This window comes from Erythranthe guttata, chromosome 2, assembly GCF_056151865.1.
Source record: "Erythranthe guttata isolate IM_541 chromosome 2, IM_541, whole genome shotgun sequence".
Lineage (NCBI taxonomy): Eukaryota > Viridiplantae > Streptophyta > Magnoliopsida > Lamiales > Phrymaceae > Erythranthe > Erythranthe guttata.
In genome coordinates this window covers 1,243,988-1,267,513 of record NC_142534.1, presented here as the reverse complement: position 1 = coordinate 1,267,513, position 23,526 = coordinate 1,243,988, and the positions used below count along the sequence as shown (strand labels likewise).

Here is a 23,526-nt window from a genome sequence, read left to right as displayed (position 1 = left end):
TTTTGAACAATTTTCTCATTCCAATTTTTAAAATTTTGATTTTTTAATTATTTTTCAGAATTTTTCTATCAAAATTGGATACCAGATTCCGATATTAATTTTCAAAAATAATTCCAAAAGTTGGTTGTTATTTTTTTTTAAGTCAAGTTTATTATTTGTCTCATATCATATATTATGTGCGACTATAGTAGACTTCTGCTGCAATAAACTCGAGCCACCCTTATTCATTAAGAACATTTATTTCTTATTTTTGAACAAAAAACATTCCAAGACAAAAAAATTGGGCACATTCAGCAAAAGTTCAATGCATGTGAAAGAAGAATGTAGACCTTTCATAGAAGGTTCACTTTTCGATCAATAATTCGCATACAAATTATACCCAATTATTCCATGTATGTATGTATTCTGGGTGGTATAATGACACAGAGTAGTATGTGAAATACTACTACATATATTTTACATAGATAGATAGATGTGAGGCAAACCGATACAACACTTGACTAAATACGCGATTTAAGCCAATTGCAATGCTTCGTCGCGTTTTATGTCGAAAACCTTTACAAGGACATCTTCAACAACCTGCATAAAGAGACCATTTCAGACAAAGGAAATCAAAATTGCGGTCGAAAAAAAAAAGTTGAAAGTAAAAAAACAAGAAGTAAGAAGAATCACCTTATCGGGAGTGGATGCACCAGAAGTTATGCCGATTGTGATGGGACCCTCTGGTAGCCAATTCTCTTTCTCCACCAACTCACCGTGCTGGATTATAATATTTTATATTATCAAATTCAAATTGTGTTTGCATAAACATAGAATTGAATCGATATAAGGTAAGAGAAAAAGCATACCATTAACTTGTAACTAATTTTATTTCCGGGGCCTATTCTTTTCTCACAGTCGACCCAATAAGATGGAATATTGCGCTCCTCTGCAATTTCTTGTAGGTGAGAAGTGTTGCTAGAGTTCCAACCTCCGACAACTAGCATCAGATCTATCTTTTCATTGACCAGTTTATACATCGCATCTTGCCTTTCCTGAAAATAACAAGTAGAGTCAAAAACGAAGTAAAATTACTGAAGACAAGAGTTTGGCTTTGTTCCTTTCCGAAAGGAGAAATGTGTGTGTGTGTGTGTGTGTGTGTGACAGGAGAGCACAAATCTTGGCAGGAAAATGTGAGAAATTGAATTTGGAGAATTTTTTTTACTTGAGTTGCAACGCAAATATTGTTGAAACTCATGAAGTGGTTGTTAACATTTTCGACCCCGTACTTTTGCATCATGGTCCTCTCAACTAATTTTCCTGCAGAAACGAAAAAAAAGAAAAAAAAAACATCATCAGTTATGCAAATTGCATATCGCAAACATATCGAGAAAGATGGTGTGTATAGGGTTACTATTACTAACCAATATCCTCTGTTTCTCCCTTCAACATAGTAGTTTGATTCGCAATACCAACTTTTATAAGATCTTGGTCTGGATCGAACCCCTTGGACACGGCAAGTTTAAATTTCTGCAATACGAAATATCACATAAAATTTCAGCATACGTAGATTCCAAAGTTAAGAGCAAGATACTTAAACCTACCTCCAAAAATGCCTCTTTAGTTGAGCTGGATCCATCGAGTCCACCGCCCAAGATATAATCACATACATATGTTGCCTGCAATACCGCTCTATCATTTCTTACTAAAATATAAATATTTAATTGTACGTAAAAGTTGGAACGGAACAGAAAATAAAAAGAAATACCTGTTTCATGTTCTTTACAATGATATACTTCCCTGCAAAAGAGGCAGTAGCCACAGTCTCTTCATGAGAGTATTTACCATGGATAATCGAAGTATGCTCTCCCTTCTTGTGCTTCTCAACGGAAGTCCAAACCTAATTAACAAGAACTCGTAATTCTTATTACACAAGAAAGTACTTACTTACAAAATTATGTTTGGACGAAAGCTTGAAAAGTACCTTCGATACACAGGGGCAAGTCGTATCGACTATTTGAACATTCTTATCACTCAATATCAACATCTCGTCTACAGCAGCTCCAAAAGCAGGCAAAACGACAACATCGCCCGTCTCAACAACATCAAACTGTTTCTTCCCATCATCAATGGGAATTTTTTTCACTTCCATCTCTTCAAGTTTCTGGTGAACACGAAGTTTGATTATCTAATCAATGCTAATGATTGAAGTTTGTTTCTTCCCATGATTGATTAATTTATCAAACCCCCCCAAAAAAAAAATCTGCAAAGTATATATGATAACGAAAGTGGATTACGAACTAAAGAAACCTGATTAACAGTGGGGTTGTGAATAATTTCATTAGTGATCCAAATCTTCTCGGAGGGGAACTCTTTTCTCGCTTCATAAGCAATCTGTACAGCACGCTCAACCCCCCAACAAAATCCATAAGATTCGGCGAGCTTCACCGTAACATTTTCCCATGTGTATTCAAACCCATTCTCCTTCAGTGTCTTGATAATGTCACCTGAGATACTCCAGTGACAGGCAGACATTTAAGCATAACGAAGAATAATCAAAATCGTCAAAAGTCAGCAACACTATAAATACACATGTGTGTGTACCTACATCAGATCTTACCCAATACTTCAAATATACAATGATCACATTATGCATTCACTTTTTTTTACAATTAACATGTATCAAAAGCAAAAGAGCGATAAATTAAGACTGTGCGGTCGAGCAGTGATCAAATATGTGTATACTACTACATAATTCGGTAAAAGTTAAGGGCTGGGGTTCAAAAGAAATTTGATTGCAGCAATTGTTAAATCTAACTCAAATTAGAAAAAAAAAAAAAAACGAAAAATCAACGAATTAATTTATGGAAGATGAAAGATTTGTTAGCTCAGCAAAAAACCAAAAAAAAAAAAAAAAAAAAAAACAAATAAATCAATGAGACTAAGGTGTCAGTCACTCAAATTGAAATCTACTTCCGACTAAATGAAAATGTCCACAATTAAATATCAACGATCCAATTTTCCAATTTCCACCAAAAATAGTAAGAAATTCAAAATCGCAAAAAAAAAAAAAAAGAAAGAAAAATCATAGAGGCATACTTGTATACTCCTGGCTCATCTGTTCAAGAGTTTCCTTTTTATGGCCAAAACCCCTGCGGTTGTAATTCTCACTCCTCGTCAAATTGTGACGGAAAACCTTCGCGTCGAACTCAGAAGAAGAATCAGCTTCTCCTGCGGCGGAGCATCGGACGGAGGACGGCTTTTGTTGCCGGAATATTCTGGTTTCCGGCAAGGAGAGCTCGGCACGTGCGGAGATACGGCAGAATTGCAGAGAAATCGCCATGAGGGAGGGAAGTTTGGTAGCGCGAATAGGAATTTGTGAGTTTTGGTATGTTTAAGCAATGTGACTGATCAAAAAAAAAAAACTGCATTTATTTATTAGTTTATTATTACTATTTGTTATTTTAAAAGTCTTCCCTTAATTGTTTGAACAGAATAATTAATGTATTTTGTCTATTTGATTAGGTGGTTAATTTTCTTGGATTTTGACTTTGTGCTGTAAGAAAGATCCTCTGTTGTTGTATTTTTTATGCTGATTAGTGATCATTATACCACTAAAATTAAATTAAAGTTATATTGAGTTATTAAAAGGTTGAAAATTTCATTAAATTATTACATAAGTCACAATTTATACTTTCTTTAAAGTCGTATATGGGGATGATTTGATATTTGAACAAATCATAAGATTATGTATATTTTTCAACTTGTTTGATTTTTTAAAGTTTAACTTTAGGTGTATTATATGTTTTTGAAATTAAATTTATGTGATCATTAATTCAATGAGAAAGAATTTTAGTTTTTAATTTTATGAAATAAAAAAAATCTTCCAGAAGCGTTGATTTTAAATAATCACCCACCAAGTATATATAGATCAATGTTTCAAAAATCCACATTCTATAATACACACACACACACACACACACACACACACACACAAAAAATGGGAAAAAACTCACAGGAATTTACAGCAGAGGTGGGCTGAATGTGTTCAAGTATGAGGTGATGATAATGAAAATACTCTTTGAACCACTCGTAACGCTCTTCTTGGGCAAACCTCTGATCCCTGATTACAAATTTAGGTCAGTGGCAATTAGGGGAAAAAATTACACAGAAATTGAGAAATTAGGGTTTTTTTGCGGCCGACCAGTATTGGGGGTCGAGATACGCGGAAGCTGTGGCCGGAGCGACGTCGCATTTGGGGGCCGCCGGTGGATCCATATTTCGAAAAACTGAACACTTCCCGCGTTTGATTTTTCTTCGGAATTAGAGAGCGGATTGTTGAGAGAGAAAAACCCTGAAACCGTTAAACCAGTTGACTGATGGTAGTTCCTATTTCTTGTTTATGGGAATTACTTTTGATACCCCTATTCTTTTGTTAATTACAAAATGGTACTTACTTTTTAATAAACAATTCAAATTTGGGGTTAGAAATTAGAACAAATTTGTAACTTTTGAAACAATTTTCTCATTCCAATTTTTAATAAAAAACCGTTAAATTTTTTTTTGTCGAAATTTGAATTATACACAAGATTCCGGTATTAATTTTCAAGAATAATTCCCTTTTTTTTTTTTTTTTTAAATTTTTTATGTCAAGTTTATTATTTGTTTTATATCATATATTATGTGTGACTATAGTAGACTTCTGCTGCAATAAACTCGAGTTTTTCAAGCTCGAACTCGAGCCACCCTTATTCGTTACGAACATATATTACTTATTTTTGAACAAAAAAAACATTCCAAGTCAAAATACAAACACCTTTTTTTTTTTTTTTGTTTTTTACAGAAAATGAATGCGAAACACAATCGTTAAATATGATGAAACGAAGAATCACAAAATAATGCAATCACATATTTATACCCCCAAAAACTCCAGCCGCCCTTACTCTGAACTGCTTCGTCTCTTTAAATATCATTATTCTTCGAATTCAAACCTATTTCGGAGAAAAAACGGGAGAGCTCGGTGGCTTCAAATCTTCATACCTGCATGCCAAAACAAAGACGAAGTATTATTGCTTGTTATTTTCTTTTTCTTTTTCTTTTTCTTTTTTTTTTTCCGGAAAAAATAGTGCAATGTCGTAATTATTGTTGCAAGCAAGAATGAATATAATTACATAGTGTAAGGTGAAAGGGGTGTCGACTTTGGTTCCTCCGTAACTGGATTTTCGGGTTTGTTTTCTTCGGAAAAAGCTGGCACACTAGGCGATGGTGATGACGGTGGTTTGAGGTCATCGTATCTGAGAAACAAATAAAATATTTATGGAGAAAGTAATAAATTGATTTTTATTTTCAACAATCAATCGATTTATCGACTTACGCGAGATACGGAGATTGAACAGAATCTGCTACACTTATTGTCTCGTTTTTCTCGGAATCTGTACTTTCGTCACTCTTTGACGACACTTCTTGTGTAGAAGCTTCGGTAATAGAAGGTTCTTTTTTGGAACCGCTGGCTGTTGGCGTAGGTGAGGTAGGTGGTTTCAAGTCTTCGTAACTGCCAACCAAATTAGTTGTTCAAATTCTCGATTTATTACAAGCCAAAAAGAAGAAAAAAAAAAACCATGAAGGGATTTTTTTTTTTTTTCGGTTATGTCGATTGAACTTACTTAATGTATGGTGATGAAGCATGTGTTCTCTTTGGTGGGGACTCAAGTTTTACATCTTCCTGAATGGGAATAATCGGCTTTTCCAAAGAATCGACTTCAGCGGATGACGAGGTGGAACTATTTTCAGACAGTGTGATGTTTATATTAGTAGCTTCTTTTGAAGAAGGACTAATGCTCGGAGTTGGAGTTGGAGAAGTTGGCGGTTTTAAATCCTCATAGCTACAAGACGAACAATATACGCAGATTATTTTAAGATATTTTATCTTCAGAAAAATTAGTCAAAAAGAAACGAAACGAACGAGCTTACTTAATGTATGGAGAAGAGGGATTCGTTTTCTTTGGTGGAATCTGAGGAATTACATCGTTGGTCGAAATAGTTGCTGTTTCCGAAGAATCGACTTCAATAGATGAAGAGGTGGAAATTGTTTCACTAGGCGCGATCTCTGTTTTACTAACTATGGTTGAATCGGAACCCGTACTCGGTGTCGGAGTCGGAGAAGTTGGTGGCTTTAAATCTGCATAACTACAACAACAGAAAACGAAAAAAAAAAAGAATAAAAAATTAATCAGATAAGTGCGAAATTTCGAAACAAGAAGATGGTTTTTTTATAAAAATCGAAAAATTGCAACTCACGCAGAATATGGGGATGAAGATGATGCCGTTTCGGGTTTTTTCACTTGCTCGGGTTTTTTTACTAGCTCGGGTTCTTCTTTCTCTGTGAAAGTGGTGCTGTCTGGAGCAATAGGCTTCGATACTTCTGCGGCATCGGATTCCTAATATCCATTTAGAAAATAATAAATCAGATAATAATAATAATTGCATTTCACTCGCAAAGTCGTAAGTCGTAATCAGATAATCTTAATTACCTTGAAAGTGTAAACTTGTTCTCTCTGAGAAGGTATCGTTTTCAGAAGTTCTCCTGCAGGAGTCAAAGGGGCCGTAGTTTCCGCAATTACTTCCACAACTTTACAGTACGAAAGGCTTCGGTTTTTTGCCATGAACGCCATTAATTCAGCTACCTATTATTATTAATAATAATCAGGAATAAATTTATTGCATTATATCGAAAATTCGTAATGCGTTTTAGTAAAAACGTTGACCGAAAAATTTACCTGCAGATTCGAAACTTGACCGCCAAACAAAGTATCCTCTTCCGATAATGTAATGTTATGCGTTTCCTTGTAAGAATCCGTCGGTCGCTCCATCCCACCAGGCCTCACTATCTACAATAATATTTACGAGCAAAATTAAAATTAAAATAAATTCGTCGTATAAACGGAAATACTAAATTAGGTGATGTCTGAAAAAAACAACTCACTGTATAAGGAAGACCACTTGCAAGAAGTGCTTCCTCTGCTTTCCTTTTCCATATAAGCACTCCCCAGAACAAACTTTTTTTCCGCAGAAACACAAATTAAACGATAATTAAATAAGAAAATTGCATCCGAATTACATTATTATTATTTATTATAGTGAAAAGAAATTGGAGAAGGCCTTACTTCAAGATAGCAGCAGGAAATCCAATTTTATTTGTTCCCAAAGATGTGAGCAAAATGAAATGTTCGACTTTCGCAGAAGATGCTGCATATAAGATGTAAATTATTGTAGCATTTCTTCACATATTAAAATAAATAAAAATAAAATAAAATGAAAATTATTATACCTGCATCGATTAGGTTTTTGGTTGCCTGAAAATCAATTCGGTAGGGTCCACTAATATCGAAGATCTCCTTCTCACTAGCACCAATGCAGCATATAACAATGGAAGAATTTCCCAAAGCTGGTTTTATCCGATCCAAATTCTCCAGGTCACACTCGACGAGTTCAAACTTATCTGTAGCTGGGCTAAAATACCGAACAACTATAAACAATCTTCCCAACTTATTACATACAACTTCCGTATTTGCTATAATTTAGGATTTAAAGAAAGAAAAAAAAGCTCTGAATCTTACATTGAGCGCCTCCGGTCAAATCTTCAAGCTTCATGTTCTGAACACTCTGTTTTACAGAGACGGATAAAAAGTTATCTTCGATAAATTATTCATTGTTCGTATAGGAACATTATATACTAACAAATGATTAAATAATTTCGAGTCGTACTTGCACAAGGGATTCAGCTCGTTGAATACTCCGAACACCAGCTCGAACTTTAAACCCTAATTTTAAAAGCTCCCTGCAAGAAACTTGGGGATTAATTTTAGCAACTCTGGATCGGTTCAATAATAATTAATAATCTACACACACAGACACATAGCACCTCACAGTTCGTGATCCGACTTTGCCGGTAGCTCCAGCAACAAACACGAGATTCTCGTCTTTTTGGGTACCGTTGCTTGAAGTAGTAGTAGCAGCATCTTGTGCCTGTGATCTTATTTTGGAGGTTTCTTTACACAAGAAAACAGTAAATCAAAAGTCAGGAAATAAACCCAATTAAGCATTAAAATATTTATTTAATGTGTTTAAGCAATCATAGCTAATTACACCCCAATGTGGGATTCTCAAAAAACCAAAACCAATCAACTTCTAGAAAACCCTCGAGAAACACTTTGGGAAAAAGGGTTTCTGCCAGAAAGCACTAGAGAAGAAACACCATTGTTGAAACATATACCTGATCTTCGAGCTCTGAAATCAAGAAATTTAAGCCGTCTGGCAGCATGTGGGGAGAAGCTTCTGTTATTACAACAGGGAAACTTGACAATGGTATGCCCAAATGAAAAGGGCTTCTCTAACAGCACGCTTCGAGGAATGCTGCTCACTGTTGGAGCCTGCGTGCATCGGAGCTCCATTGTTTGGGGGTGGGGGGTCGGTGGGGGTGGGGGTTGTCGAGAAAAATAACAGTTATCTTGCAGAATTTATTTAAAGCTGCATGTGATCCATATCCAACACATTGCACCACATGTCTTGCGTTTCGGTCCCATCAAAGCTACTGTAAGAGAAATTTGCGGCCACATATTTCCTTTTTTTTTTCTTTTTTTTTTTCTGTCCAAATATTTTCACTAATTACATAATGATAAGAAGGGTATGTATGGAATTAGATATTTATTTTATCAAGAATCATGGTGGGCATTCTCCAATCAAATCTCTGCTCAGACTTTAACTATATTTTGAGCACATTTAGCAATCTGAAAGAAACCTTTTATAGAAGGTTCACTTTTCAATCAATAATTTCGATTACAAATTATACCCAACATTCCAGATATATGTATGTATGTATGTATGTATTCTGGGTGGTATAATGAAATACTATTACATACATTTTACATACATAGATGTGAGGCAAACCGATAACAACACTTGACTAGATAAGCGATTTAAGCCAATTGCAATGCTTCGTCGCGTTTTATGTCGAAAACCTTTACAAGGACATCTTCAACAACCTGGATAAAGAGACCATGTCAAACAAAGGAAATCACAATTGCGCTCGAAAAAAAAACAAGAAGTAAGAAGAATCACCTTATCGGGTGTGGATGCACCCGAAGTTATGCCGATTGTGATGGGACCCTCTGGTAGCCAGTTCTCTTTCTCCACCAACTCACCGTGCTGGATTATAATATTTTATATTATCAAATTCAAGTAGTGTTTGCATAAACATAGAATTGAATCCACGTAAGGTAGGATTGGTAAGAAAGAAAGCGTACCATTAACTTGTAACTAATTTTATTTCCAGGGCCTATTCTTTTCTCTGTGTCGACCCAATAGGATGGAATATTACGCTCCTCTGCAATTTCTTGTAGGTGAGAAGTGTTGCTAGAGTTCCAGCCTCCAACAACTAGCATCAGATCTATCTTTTCATCGACCAGTTTATACATCGCATCTTGCCTTTCCTGAAAATAACAAGTGGGGTCAAATATTAAGTAAAATGTACTGAATTGAATAACTCGTAGACAGGAGAAATGTGTGTGTGTGTGTGTGTGTGTGTGTGCGTGTGTGTGTGTGTGTGTGTGTGTGACAGGAGAGCACAAATCTTGGCAGGAAAATGTGAGAAATTGAATTTGGAGATTTTTTTTTTTACTTGAGTTGCGTCGCAAATAGTGTTGAAACTCATGAAGTGGTTGTTAACATTTTCGACCCCGTACTTTTGCATCATGGTCCTCTCAACTAATTTTCCTGCAGAACGAGAAAAAAGAAAAAAAAAAAAAAAAAACACCATCAGTAATGCAAATTGCATATCGCAAACATATCGAGAAAGATGTTGTGTATAGGGTTACTATTTACGAACCAATATCCTCTGTTTCTCCCTTCAACATAGTAGTTTGATTTGCGATACCAACTTTTATAAGATCTTCGTCTGGATCGAACCCCTTAGACACGGCAAGTTTAAATTTCTGCAATAGGAAACATCACATGAAATTTCAGCATAAGTAGATTCCAAAGATAAGAGCAAGAATCTAAACCTACCTCCAAAAATGCCTCTTTAGTTGAGCTGGATCCATCGAGTCCACCACCCAAGATATAATCACATACATATGTTGCCTGCAATACCGCACTATCATTTTTTACTAAAATATAAATATTTAATTGCACATAAAAGTTGGAACGGAGCAGAAAATAAAAAGAAATACCTCTTTCATGTTCTTTACAATGATATACTTCCCTGCAAAAGAGGCAGTAGCCACAGTCTCTTCATGAGAGTATTTACCATGGATAATCGAAGTATGCTCTCCCTTCTTGTGCTTTTCAACGGAAGTCCAAACCTAATTAAAAACAACTCGTAATTCTTATTACACAAGAAAGTACTTACTTACAAAATTAGGTTTAGACGAAAGCTTGAAAAGTACCTTCGATACCCAGGGGCAAGTCGTATCGACTATTTGAACATTCTTGTCACTCAATATCAACATCTCGTCTACAGCAGCTCCAAAAGCAGGCAAAACAACGACATCGCCCTTCTCAACAACATCAAATTGTTTCTTCCCATCGTCAATGGGAATATTTTTCACTTCCATCTCTTCAAGTTTCTGTTGAACACGAAGTTTAATTATCTAATCAATGCTAATGATTGAAGTTTGCTTCTTCCCATGATTGATTAATTTATCAAACCAAAAAAAAAATTATGCAAAGAATATATGATAACGAAAGTGAATTATGAACTAAAGAAACCTGATTAACAGTGGGGTTGTGAATAATTTCATTAGTGATCCAAATCTTCTCGGAGGGGAACTGTTTTCTGGCTTCATAAGCAATTTGTACGGCACGCTCAACCCCCCAACAAAATCCATAAGATTCAGCGAGCTTCACCGTAACATTTCCCCATGTGTATTCAAACCCATTCTCCTTCAATGTCTTGATAATGTCACCTATTCAAACATAAAGCAGCATAATCAAAATCGTCAAAAGTCAGTTACACAATACATATGTGTGTGTAACTATATCAGATGTTACACTATACTTCAACGATACAATGATCACATTATGTATCGAAAGCAAAAGCGCGATAAATTAAGACCGCGAGGACGAGCAATGATCAAATACGTGTATACTTCTACATAGTTCTGTAAAAGTTAGTTAAGGACTGAGGTTCAAAAGAAATTTGATTGCAGCAACTATGAATCTAACTCAAATCATAAAAATGAAAACCAGCCAAAAAAAATCAACAAGTTCTAAGTTCAAACTGATCCTCTTTGCCTTCAAAAAATCAACAAATTCTAAGTTCAAACTGATCCTCTTTGCCTTAAAATCCAGTAATAAGTATTAAGAACATAGATCCGCTAACAATTCTAAATTCATGATATATACATAAACATTTAGAATAGGATCAAGTCAACCGTAAAGAGTAAAATTAGCAACAATAATTTTTCGAGACTAAGGTATCAGTCACTCAAACTGAAATCTACTTCCAGCAGAATCAAATTTTCCACAATTAAATATCGACGATCCAATTTTCCAATTTCCACCAAAAATAGTAAGAAATTCAAAATCGCAAAAAAAATTGAAAAATCATAGAGGCATACTTGTATACTCCTGGCTCATCCGCTCAAGAGTTTCCTTTTTATGGCCAAAACCCCTGCGATTGTAATTCTCGCTCCTCGTCAAGTTGTGACGGAAAACCTTGGCATCGAACTCAGAAGATTCGGTGGTGGCCGAAGACGACGAAGAAGAAGAAGCAGCTTCTCCTGCGGCGGAGCATCGGACGGAGGACGGCTTTCGTTGCCGGAATATTCTGGTCTCCGGCAAGGAGAGCTCGGCACGTGCGGAGATACGACAGAATTGCAGAGAAATCGCCATGAGGGAGGGAAGTTTGGCCCAGGGCGCACGTTAGCACGGATAGGAATTTGTGAGTTTGGCAATGTGACTGATGCGCATTTTATCCAGGAACTGCATTTATTCATTTGTTTATTACTATTTATTAATTTAAAAGTCTTCCCTTAATTGTTTGAAGGGAATAATTAATGTATTTTGGCTATTTGATTAGGTGGTTAATTTTCTTGGATTTTGACGTTGTGCTGTAAGAAAGATCCTCTCTTGTTGTATATTTGATTCTTGCTGATTAGTGATTATACCACTAATTAAATTAAATTAAAGTTATACTGAGTTATTAAAAAGTTGAAAATTTTACTAAATTATTACATGTCACAAATCAAAAAAATATGTATACAGTAGAATTTCGATAAATTAATAACCTCGATTAAATTATTTAATTTTATTAATTTTTAGGTGTATTATATGTTTGTGAAACTAAATTTATGTGATCATTAATTCAACGAGAAAATATTTTAGTTTTAGGAAATTAAAAAAATCTTTTAGAAGTGTCGATTTTATATAATCATCCACTGAACACACATATTTGTGTGTCTTATTATATACAGATCAATTGTTCAATATTATCCGATATATTACATCGCATGTAGCATCTGAAAAACCATCGTGTAACTATAGCTACATACAAATAAAATGCTATAAAAGTATAGACACAATTGAAAATTTTAAAGCCCATGGACCAACCCTATATATTAAGAAAATTTAGGCCCGTAAAATTAAATTTCAACAAAATATTATGTGAATTGTTGAAATTGGCCAAAATGCTGACTCATCATTGTATATTATTTTGATATTTTCCGGTCTATTCTATGCTACATCGGGTGAAATACACCGGGTAGATCTTTACCATTTATATACACACAAACACACACACACACACCCACATTGGTGTGTATAAATCAACGGTATAAAATCAACCGGTGTAGTCTTCGCCGTGTGTAGCATAGAAATACGCATCATTATAACATGGCTGCTAATAAATAATTTTAATTTCAAAAATATTTTCTAACTTCTACCCCTAACCAAAATCTAGTATGAGTAGATCTAATGTATACAAAGAATCGAACTCGCAGACAAGTTTTACCATTCAACGGTACTCGATTTTCTTAATAGTTGAATCTCGATTGTCTGAAATAATTCCATTTTCTGCACTCTCATCCCGAGGCAATGGTGTTGCACCGTAAGTATTCACCCTCTCCTCCGCCAGCAAAGCCTGCATTCGGACAAGAACTTCGTTCAGAATTTTACACGTAAAAAATCAGTTTCAAAATACTAAAAAGTTATTTTATATGAACTTATACGAACCTCTTCACTCCAATTAGCTCGAAGCACAAAGATAATTAATATCACCGTTTGTAGTAAACAACCAGCTAACATCCCTAACCAAATCCCTTTAACACCAAGATCAAGTTTATAACCGAGCAATGCACCAAACGGAAGGCCAAAAATGTAATAACACCCGATGTTTATTAATGCTACAGATAATTGCCATCCTGCCCCTACTGCCACCCCTGAAAAATTCAAATAAAATTCAATTTTTCACGACAAAAAATCGTACGTTTAGTTCACATATATACCAAAAAAAAAAACGAACACAATATTAAATACTTAAAAATTTACCGTGGAGTACTGGTTGAACGCTGTTGAGGAATATTGTTGCTGCTAAGAAATATCCCAATTTGGAGGTTTCTTTTATGACTTCGTCTTTATTGGAAAATAATATCGGAAAATAGTCCCGAGTTGCAAGAATTGCTGCAGTGAATATAACTCCGAAAATAAGTGATGTAACCACAGTTACTAGTACTGAGAATTTCGCGGCTTTCGGATTATTAGCTCCAAGTTCATTCGAAACACGAACACTGCAAATCATTAAAAAAAAATTACAAGTTTGATCAAATATTTCAATTTTGACATAAACATCTTCGACGTGTACAAAGTTACGAACCTGATTGCAGCGTTGAACCCCAACGCAATCATTAAAGTCCAAAGCTCCAAATTCATGCTGTCAAATTCAACCAATGTAAGAGGCGAAAAACATAAATTAATTAACAAAAAAAAAAAACCGTAAAAAAAAGAACGCGTTAAAGGGGCAAAAACTAACCAAATCGAAATCGCATCCACAGCAATTTCTGGATTCTTTAACCAACCAACCATAAGTATCACCAAAGTATAATACCATAACTCCAAACTGAAAAAAACAAACGACGCGGTTATAGAATCAATTATGGTTAAGAGGCTTATTTCAACAATTCATCGGTAGTACTTACCAAAGCATAATAGCCGAAGCAAGCGACAACTTCACGAAACTATAAAGCGATTTAAAAGCCAATAAAGAAAATCCAGTCCAAGATTCCGTAAAAAAACCCGAAACCACGTAAATAATCTGCCCTATAACCACAAGCCACCATGATATATTCTCAGCTATAGCAGCACCGAGAAGACCTTTCTCGAATTTCACCACAAGTATCCAATTCAAAAGAACATGAAATCCCAAAACAAATATAGATATACTAGTCATAACCCATATTTTGCTCTGCGCTTGTAGAAACTTCTGCACCGGGAAATTCAGCGCGTAGGCGAACAACTGAGGAACAACCCAAAGAGCGTACTTCCCGGCCATTTCGGAGATTTTCTTGTCCTGACGGAGGAGATTTAGTATCGGCGTAGTGAAGATGTAGAGTGGCAATAGCAACAACGATGTGGCGAGAGTGATAACGCACGATCTCTGCGTGTAGATTCCGAGCATATCGTACTGGCCTGCGCCAACTGCTTGCCCGCAGAGTGTTTCGAGTGCGCTTCCCATTCCTAGCTAGACATTTATACAAACACCTTGCGATCATGCTTCGATAAATAGCAGAATTCATTGCGATCAATTGAGCACTCACCATTATGCCGAAGACGAATCCCTCGAGCACATTCTGCACAACGGAAACGGCAGCGAGTTCAACTTCTCCGAGATGGCCGACGAATGCAACGGTGACGAATCCGATTGAGAATTGTGTGACGATTGTGAGAATTGCTGGTAGCGCGATTTCCCACAGCTTCTTCGATTCTTCCCATGTTCTTGAGCACGTTTTCTCGTGTTCTTGGTGTACTGGTTCGATCTCAAAAGTTGATGATTTGGGCTCCATTTTTTGCAGCAAATGCTGGCTTTCTTTGTTCTGTTTCATAGTGTGTGTGTATGTATGTATGTATATATTTGTTGTATCAAGAGCACTGTACAAATATGGCAATGTCACACTTGACTTTTTTGGCATGGAAAATTTTTTTTTTTCTGGGAAGGGACAAATGGCAATATATACTACGAATCATTAGGTATTGATTAGTTGGCTGACACCGATTTTTTTTTTTTTTTTTAATTGTTGAATTTTGGTATTTTTGTTTTTGTTCTGATATTATTAATGTTTTATTGCCGTAAATACATTATGTTTGTGATTTCTTTTACAGCTAAGACCTTAATTATTGGTTTTGAAAATAGTGGTACTAATCCTCAGTTTTGCAATTAATTCTACAGCTAAGACCTTAATTATTGGTTTTGAAAATAGTGGTACTAATCCTCAGTTTTGCAATTAAAAAAAAATGGATTATTGGAAAGTTTTATTCAATTTATGGTTTATTTTAGCGATTTATGGTTGGTAATTTATTGGATCCATGAAAGTGGGGAAGATGTGCTCGTTGCATAACCAGTAACCACCACACGTCTTTTAACATTTTATTATATTATAATAATTAATAAGTGTGGTTGGTGAAATCGCAAAAGCAATATTTGACTTTCTTTCTTATATATGATGGGAAATCTCCCCCGGCCCCACCTAATCATCTCTCTCTCACACACACACCGCACACGCTAGAAAAGGAGAGAGAAAATTACATATGTTGTGTGAGACTGTAATTAGCGTTAATCAATCTTCTTTACTCCTTAATTATTATTTTACCTGATTATTAATTAATATATATAGTATGTCCTTTTCTGTGCATGCATGCATGCACCAACAAGTTGGTACAACAAATTCAAAATACTGCTAATACAGTCAACTAACTTTTGCATAAAATCTCCAGTAATGCACTTACTCTCAACCCACAACTTCCCCATCAATTCCAAACCCTTTTGCATATGCATTCATTATGCAGTCAACAAAACATACATATATATATAAATATATACATAATTTAATCTTACTTTGTTATAAGACAATGTATATATGTAGTAAAAAAAACAATATACAGTAAATGACATTATTATGCCTATGAGAAATTCTCTTACTGTCTTGTAAGAGATGATAATAAAAAAGGCTTTACATGCAAAGATTAAGTATAAGCAAAAAAAAATCTCACCGTGTCTCGATTTCTTTAACGCCTCACTTCTCTATTTAGTATATATATCAAAATAATGATTACTATTTCCAATTTTCATCACCCTAGCTCAAAATTCCGACATTAGAGTGTCTCGGGCTTAGTTAAAATTAGCCACCGATAATTTCTGATTGATTTGAAGCAGAAGAATCAATTAGTTCAGGAACTTGATCAAGTAAGAAGTTCATATCATCTGGAAATTCACCCTTCGATCGATTTGTTCTACCTCCTACAACCACAGCTGTTCCGTCTTGAAAGGCCCATATCTTTTTTTTTTTTAATTATATTTAAAAGTGTTTGGAAAAATTCAAAAGAATTAGTATATAGCTTCTACGATAATAAAAATGATACAATAATATACAGAAAAATACCTGAGAATGAGATAAAAAACTGATGCAAGTGGTGAGCATGAGAGCACCAAAACCAGCATAAACGATTGGAACTCCTGGATCGGTCTGTGTTTGCGACAAATTTAACACCGTTAAAAACGAAAAATTGATATAATTAAACTCTCTTATAAATAATTATTATGACATCACCTTTATTTCAAGGCCAGTACTGCCAATTGCTTCTAATACAACAATCTTTACGCCATCAATCTCGATTGGAAGATTCGAATTCGGCCTTCTCACTCCTGCAAATTTCCCTTCTTGATCATATAGGACAATCGATTGCATATCACGAGCAAGCATTGATCTGATTATCGGGAACAAGAAGAATAAAAACAGCGTGACAATAATAAAAAATAATAAAATAATAATAATAATAATAATATACCCTGTTTAAGAAAATTATTACATACATTCCCTTGAGATTAGTAGAACCGGAATTTTCAACAGGCAAAAACGTTCCGTAAAGCCTCTTATCTCCATTGGTTTTCAACGGTGCCAAAGCCAAATTAAACGGCCCTTCATCATCTTTCATTACCTGTAATGCGGACAAACTCCAATCCGTCTGGTAAATAGTAATCCCACCGTATCTCAAAGGGTCATTCACTTTTATCGTCTTCTTCATTATTTCCTTTCCATTAAGATCATATAGCGAAAGATCGCTGTGAAACTGCGACACCTGGCGAATAAACACAAAAACAAAAAAAAAATTAAAAATTCGAATTAAGAGAGCAGTAATAAAAAAACCGAAGAGGTAATGATTTTTTATGTTTCCACCTCTCCACTATCGTAGTAGTCCATGTAGAATCTATCTACATGAACCTCGGTGTTGAAAGATTCCGAAGGAGTGGATAAGAATCCGATTGGTCCTAATACATCTCCTATTACAAAGTTTAGACCTTGTGGAACTGTTACCGAGCCTCTGAAACTTCCGGTTGCACTAAGTGTTCCACCGACCATTATTAACAGCAATGCTAAGTGTACTCCGATGGGGGCAAATCTACCTGCCATACCCTTGAATGCGTATAGTGATGGTCCCTTTAAGAATACCTAAATAAATAAACCGATTGTCTTTATCCGGCGCTCATTATCAAGGTGAACGAACAAGCAAATGGAAGATGATAAATAAAGTTTTCTTGATCAAGAAAAATAACCAACGACAAGTATGGTATGATGCTATTTTGTATCCGAGCAAAAAAGTCTTGTTTCACGTATTTAAATAATATCAATGAGTTTTCAAGAAACACTTAGTAAGGAAAAATGTAAAGATATTCACGGTGCATAAGTATTATTAATCAAGACAAGGGTAAAGTGTTATTTATACTTCGTATCCATTGCCCATTAGAATGAGACCCAAATCCTTGATCGAAGCTCTGGGTAAGGTATCGGAATATTCCTGCTTACGGATACTCTTGGCTGATTGTAAGAAGGACCATCTGAAAAAAAAATTGGAGTTATATATATCAAGGGTACAATAAGGGAAAATACACGAATTATTAGATACACGGAGAAATTAAACAAACCTTTTTGCTACCTTCACAATGGGAATCTGTGTAATGGAAGTGCAAGCCATAAGTGATGCTGCTAGAAGAGTTAATGTTGCCAAAAATACCGGAGATGAGAACATATGGTCAAATCCGAGTGCGAAAATCCACTTCCATGTGAAGAATCCCAATATAGGATTGTTTTCGGAGTACTTCTGAATATAGAAATCGGGTGCCTCGCCTTGCTCAATAAAAGTTCCTGCAAAAAAAAATTAACGATAATCACAATGCAATTTTTGCTACGATCGAGAGCTAACTATTCGACGTATTCTGCATAAACTGAAAATTCTTTGCCAAAGCAAATACACCACCATGACAAAACTTACTTAAGTAACATTGGGGAACAAAATAAGGAGCACTATTAATAAATTAACCTCCCTTGTGCCCTAATTGGTGTTCTTAATGTTCAATTTAAAAGGGGGGAAAAGCTCAGAGAACAATTTAATAACCCTAAAAAAAAATTAGCAGTATTATAATACCTATTGCCATCAAAGCAGCAACAGCAAACATCTCAGCAATCGCCAGGGGCAAATTGGAGAGAACCGACAACACTTTTTTAGGCAAACCCTTCAGCCTCCACGAATCGACCTTCGACGGTGGTATTTTCGGATCTCCACCACTTCCGGCGCTGGAAACAGCCGGAGCTCCGCCAGGATCAGGTGCTTCAATTTTAGTTGCCGTGCCCTTGTTCTTCTTCTTGCCCTTGTTAATTCTACTCTCATTGTCAGAGGTTTTGAGCTGCGCAAAAACGGTGGTGTTGGTGATGAAAGAGAGAGTGAGGGTTCTGCCATTTCCGGTACTGCATGAAGTGTAGAGACAGTAATAATTGTTGGGGAAGGGTAATTGGGATCCGAATTTGAATGCATTTCTGGTGTTGTGCAATTGAAGTTTTGATTGAGTTACTACTGAGTTCAGGTTCTTCATCTGAGTTACTACTGAGTTCAGATTCTTCATCTCTGATTGAAATATCTGAAATTTTTGGAGAAATTCTGCAATTTTTTTTCTTTTCAAAGTGATAGAATTTGGAAGGCAAACGATCGAATAACGACCGTGCTTTATCCACAATGCAATAATAATAATAATAATAATAATTATTATTATTATTATTATTATTATTATTATTATTATTATTATTTTAAAAGTGAAAATAATAGATTAGTTTAATACATAACAATAGCAATTATAATAAATTTTATTGGTGATACTTGAAACATTATTAATATTTATACTAATTTAATAATACAAGTTCATTTTTTGAAAAAAAATATATATTTAATTGTCATAATAGGAAATTGTTCATTAAATAAATTAAGCAAAGAAAAACCAGAGAAAAAAATAGAAGATAAAAATAATAAAAACAATTAAAAAGATATTGTGAAAGTGGATTACGGCACATTAAAAAAATGTGGCGGCAAACATATTTATATACGGTAGAACCTCGATAAATTAATAATCTCAATTAAATAATAGTTTCTCCTGATGTAGAGTCGGTGAATATGTGCTAAATTATTAACTCAATAATTTAATTGTTTACAAATTAATAGAATTTATCTGATTCCAACTATATTAATTTATAGAGATTTTTTTTTGATACTGCGATACTCTATTAGCTGATTCTGCAAACACGAGAAATATTTAGTAATTTTTTTTTTAATATTTTTAAAAAAAAAAATCCTTTTATTTTTACCCCTTATGCTAAATATCGTCGAGTTGAGCTGATTTAAATCTATTAGTTTTTTTTTTTTTTTTTTTTTTTTTTTTTTTGAAGTTGGGAAATTGATGATTTTCTATTCCTCTATTTATCGGCTAAGAAGTTTTGTTTTTTTTTTTCTGTGCGTGGATTCGTATCGAGTAGGCGTGGCCATTTGTTTTTAATTGAAGGAGATACATTATTAAATCCACGCATATTGTTTCGTTTGGATTAATGTGGGTCGATCGATCGGTTACTGGAGTTGGAAATTTTCGTAAAATAACTATCAATTTGCACGATTCGATAGGGAACGGATTAAATTTCATGTTAGGCTGCGGCTATATGCAATACTCAATCCACTTGTGCAAGACCAAATTAAAGAAAGATTCCAAAAAATTCTATTTTATTAAGATGGAATGACAAGTATGCCCATAAATTAAATTGACTTTTTTTTCTCATGTAAGACCAAATACAAATAATGAGAAAAAAAACAAAAATCGACACCAAGGTGTCGAAAAACTATGCTACAAATCGACACTTAAGCGTCGAATTTCATAGGTAAAAATCGACATTGACATGTCGAATTTGTAGCACAAATTCAAATCGAATTTTATACCTAAAAATCGACATCTAAATGTCGAATTTTATACCTCAAATTCGACATCTAAATGTCGATTTTTACCTGTAAAATTCGACCTGTACATGTCGAATTCGTTTGCGCGGGATTTTTTTTGGAAAATCGATATTCTAGCTAAAAAAAACCCATAAATGCATACATTCTTGGGTTCTTTCATCGTAGAATCTTCTATTTTGATGTCTTCTGACTCCATACTTGCCATCTTTGTAAGATTTGTTGAGTTTTGATGATTTTGAATTTCTAGGTTTGGTGGGTTAATGGAGGAGGAAGGAGAAAGGTCTTGTGAGTTTTGGAAGATGGAGAAGATGATAGTTGGTCTTGTGGTTTTGTGGTCTTGTGATAGGGTTTTTTGTGTTTTTGAATTTTTGGTCTTGCATATTTGAAATTTTTTATTTTTTTAATAAATAAGGGTATTATAGTATTTATACATTGAAAATTTTAACTTGGTCTTGCACAAGTGGAATTAGTCTTGCATATAGCCGCAGCCTTCATGTTATAGCGCAAAGTGTGAGTGATTTCGAAAGCAGTTGTTTTATGAATTCGTCTTTAACCTCATTATAGTCAATTATCGACTATTATGCAGAGTCGTTCAGAAAACAATGTACGATTTTGTTTGTCCAAATCAGTTTTCTTTCATGTAATACATTGAAACTTATGCTTAATCAATCATTAACTAGAGTTCGGTTTCGAGTTCTTAGTTATTGGATGATGAATATGTTGAATTCTTGTATTTTGTGATAAACTTATTTTTTGCTTGATAGAATTTCCACGAGTTCAATTATTATATTACATTTGTTTCGTATGTTCTAATAATTGTATATAAATAGAGGGATGACAAATTCATGCCCGAGCTAGCTCAGGAAATCCAGACGAAAATGGTAAAATGTCATTTTGATAAACACTTCAATTTTTTGTACCGATGTAAGTTTATCAATGAATATATATATATATATATATATATATATATATATTTTTTTTTTTTTTGCAGCATCTGCATTCGTTAGATCTCCTGTCGAAACACGATGAGATGAAGAAAGATTATTATGTAGCAAGGTATATGCAATAAACTCTTTTTTTTTTATTTTTTAAATTCAACTATAATAAATATATTTAATTTTATTTACTAATAATAAATATTTGAAGCTTAGTGAGAAACACACAGAACATAATACACAGTGGAAATTAATTAATAGTTCAAATACATATTAAGTTATTACATAGCACAGATAATTACAAATCAACCTACAGACAAACAAATTTCCACTTCCCAATTTATTCAGGCAAATGAGAAAACAAAACTCAAGCTATAACTTAAGACACCAATTAAAAAACAAAATCTATTCAACTAAAAACAAATATACAATTTGCATGCATACCCCCAATCAAGAACCAGCTTACTTTTATGCAAGAATCAGATGCAAGATTATCGAAACACCGAGAAGAAGAAACGCAATCTTCCAAGCAAGCGGCTTCCACTCTATAGGAGCCGACTGATAGTTATGAAAGCCATGAACGTATCCACCGTGAAAGGAACTCGAGAACAAATACGGTACCCCTGAAGTTGCCCCGTACAAAGTACCATCGTGAAATCCGTGCACATGGAGGTTAAAAATCGTCGGTAAAGCAGCAAAGAAGGTCGAGAGTGTTTGATGACCAAAACCCTCATTTTGTCGGGCGTAATTCATATCCACGCGTGGGGCAGTTGGTGGCCGCTGCCCCATTGGTCGATTCGGAACAGAAACTTCCGGAAACAATCGAGATCTTGGGTCGGAATTCGATTTGCCTCTGCCGTAAATGGGAATCAGTTTCTCCTCGTGTACGATTGCTTTACAAACGGGGCATTCGTGTGAGTTGGAGTGGAGTTGGAGCCATTGGTAAAGGCAGGGCCAACAGTAGAGATGCCCGCAGAGAGTTACGATTGGTTCTTGTGCCAAATCGAAACATATGTTGCATTCGAAATTTGCTGCGTCGGGTGCATGAGAGGCGTCTGTTGATTCGTCAATCCCGTAATCCATATGTACAATTTTCGAGCGCCTCTGAATCTGTTCCATTCGTAGACAGAAGGGCAAAAAAGTAATCGAAATTTACAATGACGAAGATTGAAGAGAGCGAAATTCTAATCAGTCAAACATCTTCATCAATTCATCACTGATTGGATTTAATTCTAATCGAAGAACGAAGAAAAGACGAAAACAGCACCCCACACCACTGTAAACATGAAAATCTATGGCAAATCAAATATTATAAACTGTAAATCAAATCAATTTCATATTGTCTATTTATAATTCGAGAATTTTAATTTAAATTCCAAACCATTTGGCCGATCAAATGCCAATTCCAAAAGAATCAAGTCCCACTACACACTACTTCATACGATCACTAATCCGCCATTACCAAATCACGAAGCACCCAAATAAATGAAACGATTCCCAAACCCTAACAACATAAATTTACCCAAAAGAAAAGGTGAAATCGATAGATAATTTCATCGGAATTTGATAATTACCTGAAAATAAAGCAAAAAAAATTAAATAAATAAATAAAATAGATCTAAATCACAGAGGTGAATTCATGCAGATCAGACAAAATTTTCGCAATGCGCGCATGTATGAAAAAGGAGTGATAATTGAAAAATCTAACCTGAGGAGTAGCAAAATAGAATTGGGTAGGTAGGTGGGATTTGAGGAAGACGACGCAATTGTATTGTATTTGTATTTGTATTTGTGTGTTATTACGAGTGACCAAAAAGTAAACATAATAAAGGACGATAATTTAATGGTTTTATAGGGACTTAAATTTAAATATAGGGAAATAAATTGATGTATCGATCGGTGTTTAATGAGCCCCCAAATGTCAGTTGGTCGGTGTCCGTACTAGGTGATTGAGATTATACTCCCAATGAAATACACCGGGTAATATTTAATTGTTGATGTAGTGAAATAACTTTCAATAATTTCCAGGTAATCTCGTTAAATAAGTTTAGTGTTTGTTTAGTAATTCGATGATAATTAC

General features: G+C 34.7%; 6 protein-coding genes across 9 annotated transcripts; all 6 read right to left on the bottom strand.

The window, feature by feature from the left end:
• Positions 1 to 311: 311 nt before the first annotated feature.
• On the bottom strand, positions 312 to 4,369 carry LOC105957614 (4-hydroxy-3-methylbut-2-enyl diphosphate reductase, chloroplastic). 2 transcript variants are annotated; one of them, XM_088822848.1, is made up of 12 exons: positions 4,184 to 4,369; positions 3,996 to 4,102; positions 3,079 to 3,386; positions 2,290 to 2,486; positions 1,964 to 2,143; positions 1,748 to 1,879; positions 1,584 to 1,658; positions 1,404 to 1,509; positions 1,205 to 1,299; positions 849 to 1,034; positions 673 to 759; positions 312 to 579 (listed from the first exon to the last, which is right to left on the bottom strand). In XM_088822848.1, the coding sequence occupies exons 3-12, from the start codon at positions 3,320 to 3,322 to the stop codon at positions 514 to 516; spliced, it is 1,368 nt and encodes a 455-aa protein (XP_088678974.1). In that variant the 5' UTR covers positions 3,323 to 3,386; positions 3,996 to 4,102; positions 4,184 to 4,369; the 3' UTR covers positions 312 to 513. The 2 variants fall into 2 exon arrangements, with proteins under 2 accessions (XP_088678974.1, XP_088678976.1); XM_088822850.1 differs by having other exon boundaries at positions 3,996 to 4,095; positions 4,184 to 4,344.
• A 365-nt stretch (positions 4,370 to 4,734) lies between these two features.
• Positions 4,735 to 8,573, bottom strand: TIC62 (NAD(P)-binding Rossmann-fold superfamily protein). Of its 2 annotated transcripts, none has more exons than XM_012981548.2 (15): positions 8,252 to 8,573; positions 7,901 to 8,027; positions 7,744 to 7,816; positions 7,596 to 7,641; positions 7,307 to 7,483; positions 7,143 to 7,224; positions 6,962 to 7,034; positions 6,756 to 6,866; positions 6,510 to 6,662; positions 6,277 to 6,416; positions 5,950 to 6,165; positions 5,643 to 5,861; positions 5,354 to 5,530; positions 5,151 to 5,273; positions 4,735 to 5,019 (listed from the first exon to the last, which is right to left on the bottom strand). In XM_012981548.2, the coding sequence occupies exons 1-15, from the start codon at positions 8,427 to 8,429 to the stop codon at positions 4,971 to 4,973; spliced, it is 1,944 nt and encodes a 647-aa protein (XP_012837002.2). In that variant the 5' UTR covers positions 8,430 to 8,573; the 3' UTR covers positions 4,735 to 4,970. The 2 variants fall into 2 exon arrangements, with proteins under 2 accessions (XP_012837002.2, XP_012837004.2); XM_012981550.2 differs by having other exon boundaries at positions 7,307 to 7,477; positions 8,252 to 8,546.
• Positions 8,574 to 8,756: 183 nt separating this feature from the next.
• On the bottom strand, positions 8,757 to 11,986 carry HDR (4-hydroxy-3-methylbut-2-enyl diphosphate reductase). Its single transcript, XM_012981551.2, has 10 exons — positions 11,595 to 11,986; positions 10,744 to 10,940; positions 10,422 to 10,601; positions 10,206 to 10,337; positions 10,042 to 10,116; positions 9,863 to 9,968; positions 9,656 to 9,750; positions 9,282 to 9,467; positions 9,097 to 9,183; positions 8,757 to 9,020 (listed from the first exon to the last, which is right to left on the bottom strand). Exons 1-10 carry the CDS (start codon positions 11,866 to 11,868, stop codon positions 8,955 to 8,957), a joined length of 1,398 nt encoding a protein of 465 aa, XP_012837005.2. The 5' UTR covers positions 11,869 to 11,986; the 3' UTR covers positions 8,757 to 8,954.
• Positions 11,987 to 12,564: 578 nt separating this feature from the next.
• On the bottom strand, positions 12,565 to 15,262 carry LOC105957615 (protein DETOXIFICATION 33). 2 transcript variants are annotated; one of them, XM_012981554.2, is made up of 7 exons: positions 14,787 to 15,262; positions 14,169 to 14,710; positions 14,003 to 14,089; positions 13,847 to 13,903; positions 13,522 to 13,760; positions 13,207 to 13,412; positions 12,565 to 13,114 (listed from the first exon to the last, which is right to left on the bottom strand). In XM_012981554.2, exons 1-7 carry the CDS (start codon positions 15,156 to 15,158, stop codon positions 12,989 to 12,991), a joined length of 1,629 nt encoding a protein of 542 aa, XP_012837008.2. In that variant the 5' UTR covers positions 15,159 to 15,262; the 3' UTR covers positions 12,565 to 12,988. The 2 variants fall into 2 exon arrangements, with proteins under 2 accessions (XP_012837008.2, XP_012837009.2); XM_012981555.2 differs by having other exon boundaries at positions 14,169 to 14,706; positions 14,787 to 15,069.
• An 819-nt stretch (positions 15,263 to 16,081) lies between these two features.
• Positions 16,082 to 19,277, bottom strand: LOC105957616 (cytochrome c biogenesis protein family). Its single transcript, XM_012981556.2, has 8 exons — positions 18,667 to 19,277; positions 18,167 to 18,386; positions 17,968 to 18,079; positions 17,421 to 17,693; positions 17,057 to 17,322; positions 16,794 to 16,950; positions 16,626 to 16,709; positions 16,082 to 16,520 (listed from the first exon to the last, which is right to left on the bottom strand). The coding sequence occupies exons 1-8, from the start codon at positions 19,139 to 19,141 to the stop codon at positions 16,365 to 16,367; spliced, it is 1,743 nt and encodes a 580-aa protein (XP_012837010.2). The 5' UTR covers positions 19,142 to 19,277; the 3' UTR covers positions 16,082 to 16,364.
• A 2,398-nt stretch (positions 19,278 to 21,675) lies between these two features.
• On the bottom strand, positions 21,676 to 22,529 carry LOC105957617 (uncharacterized). The gene has a single exon (XM_088822909.1). It carries the CDS (start codon positions 22,527 to 22,529, stop codon positions 21,915 to 21,917), a length of 615 nt encoding a protein of 204 aa, XP_088679035.1. The 3' UTR covers positions 21,676 to 21,914.
• Between the last annotated feature and the right edge of the window lie 997 nt (positions 22,530 to 23,526).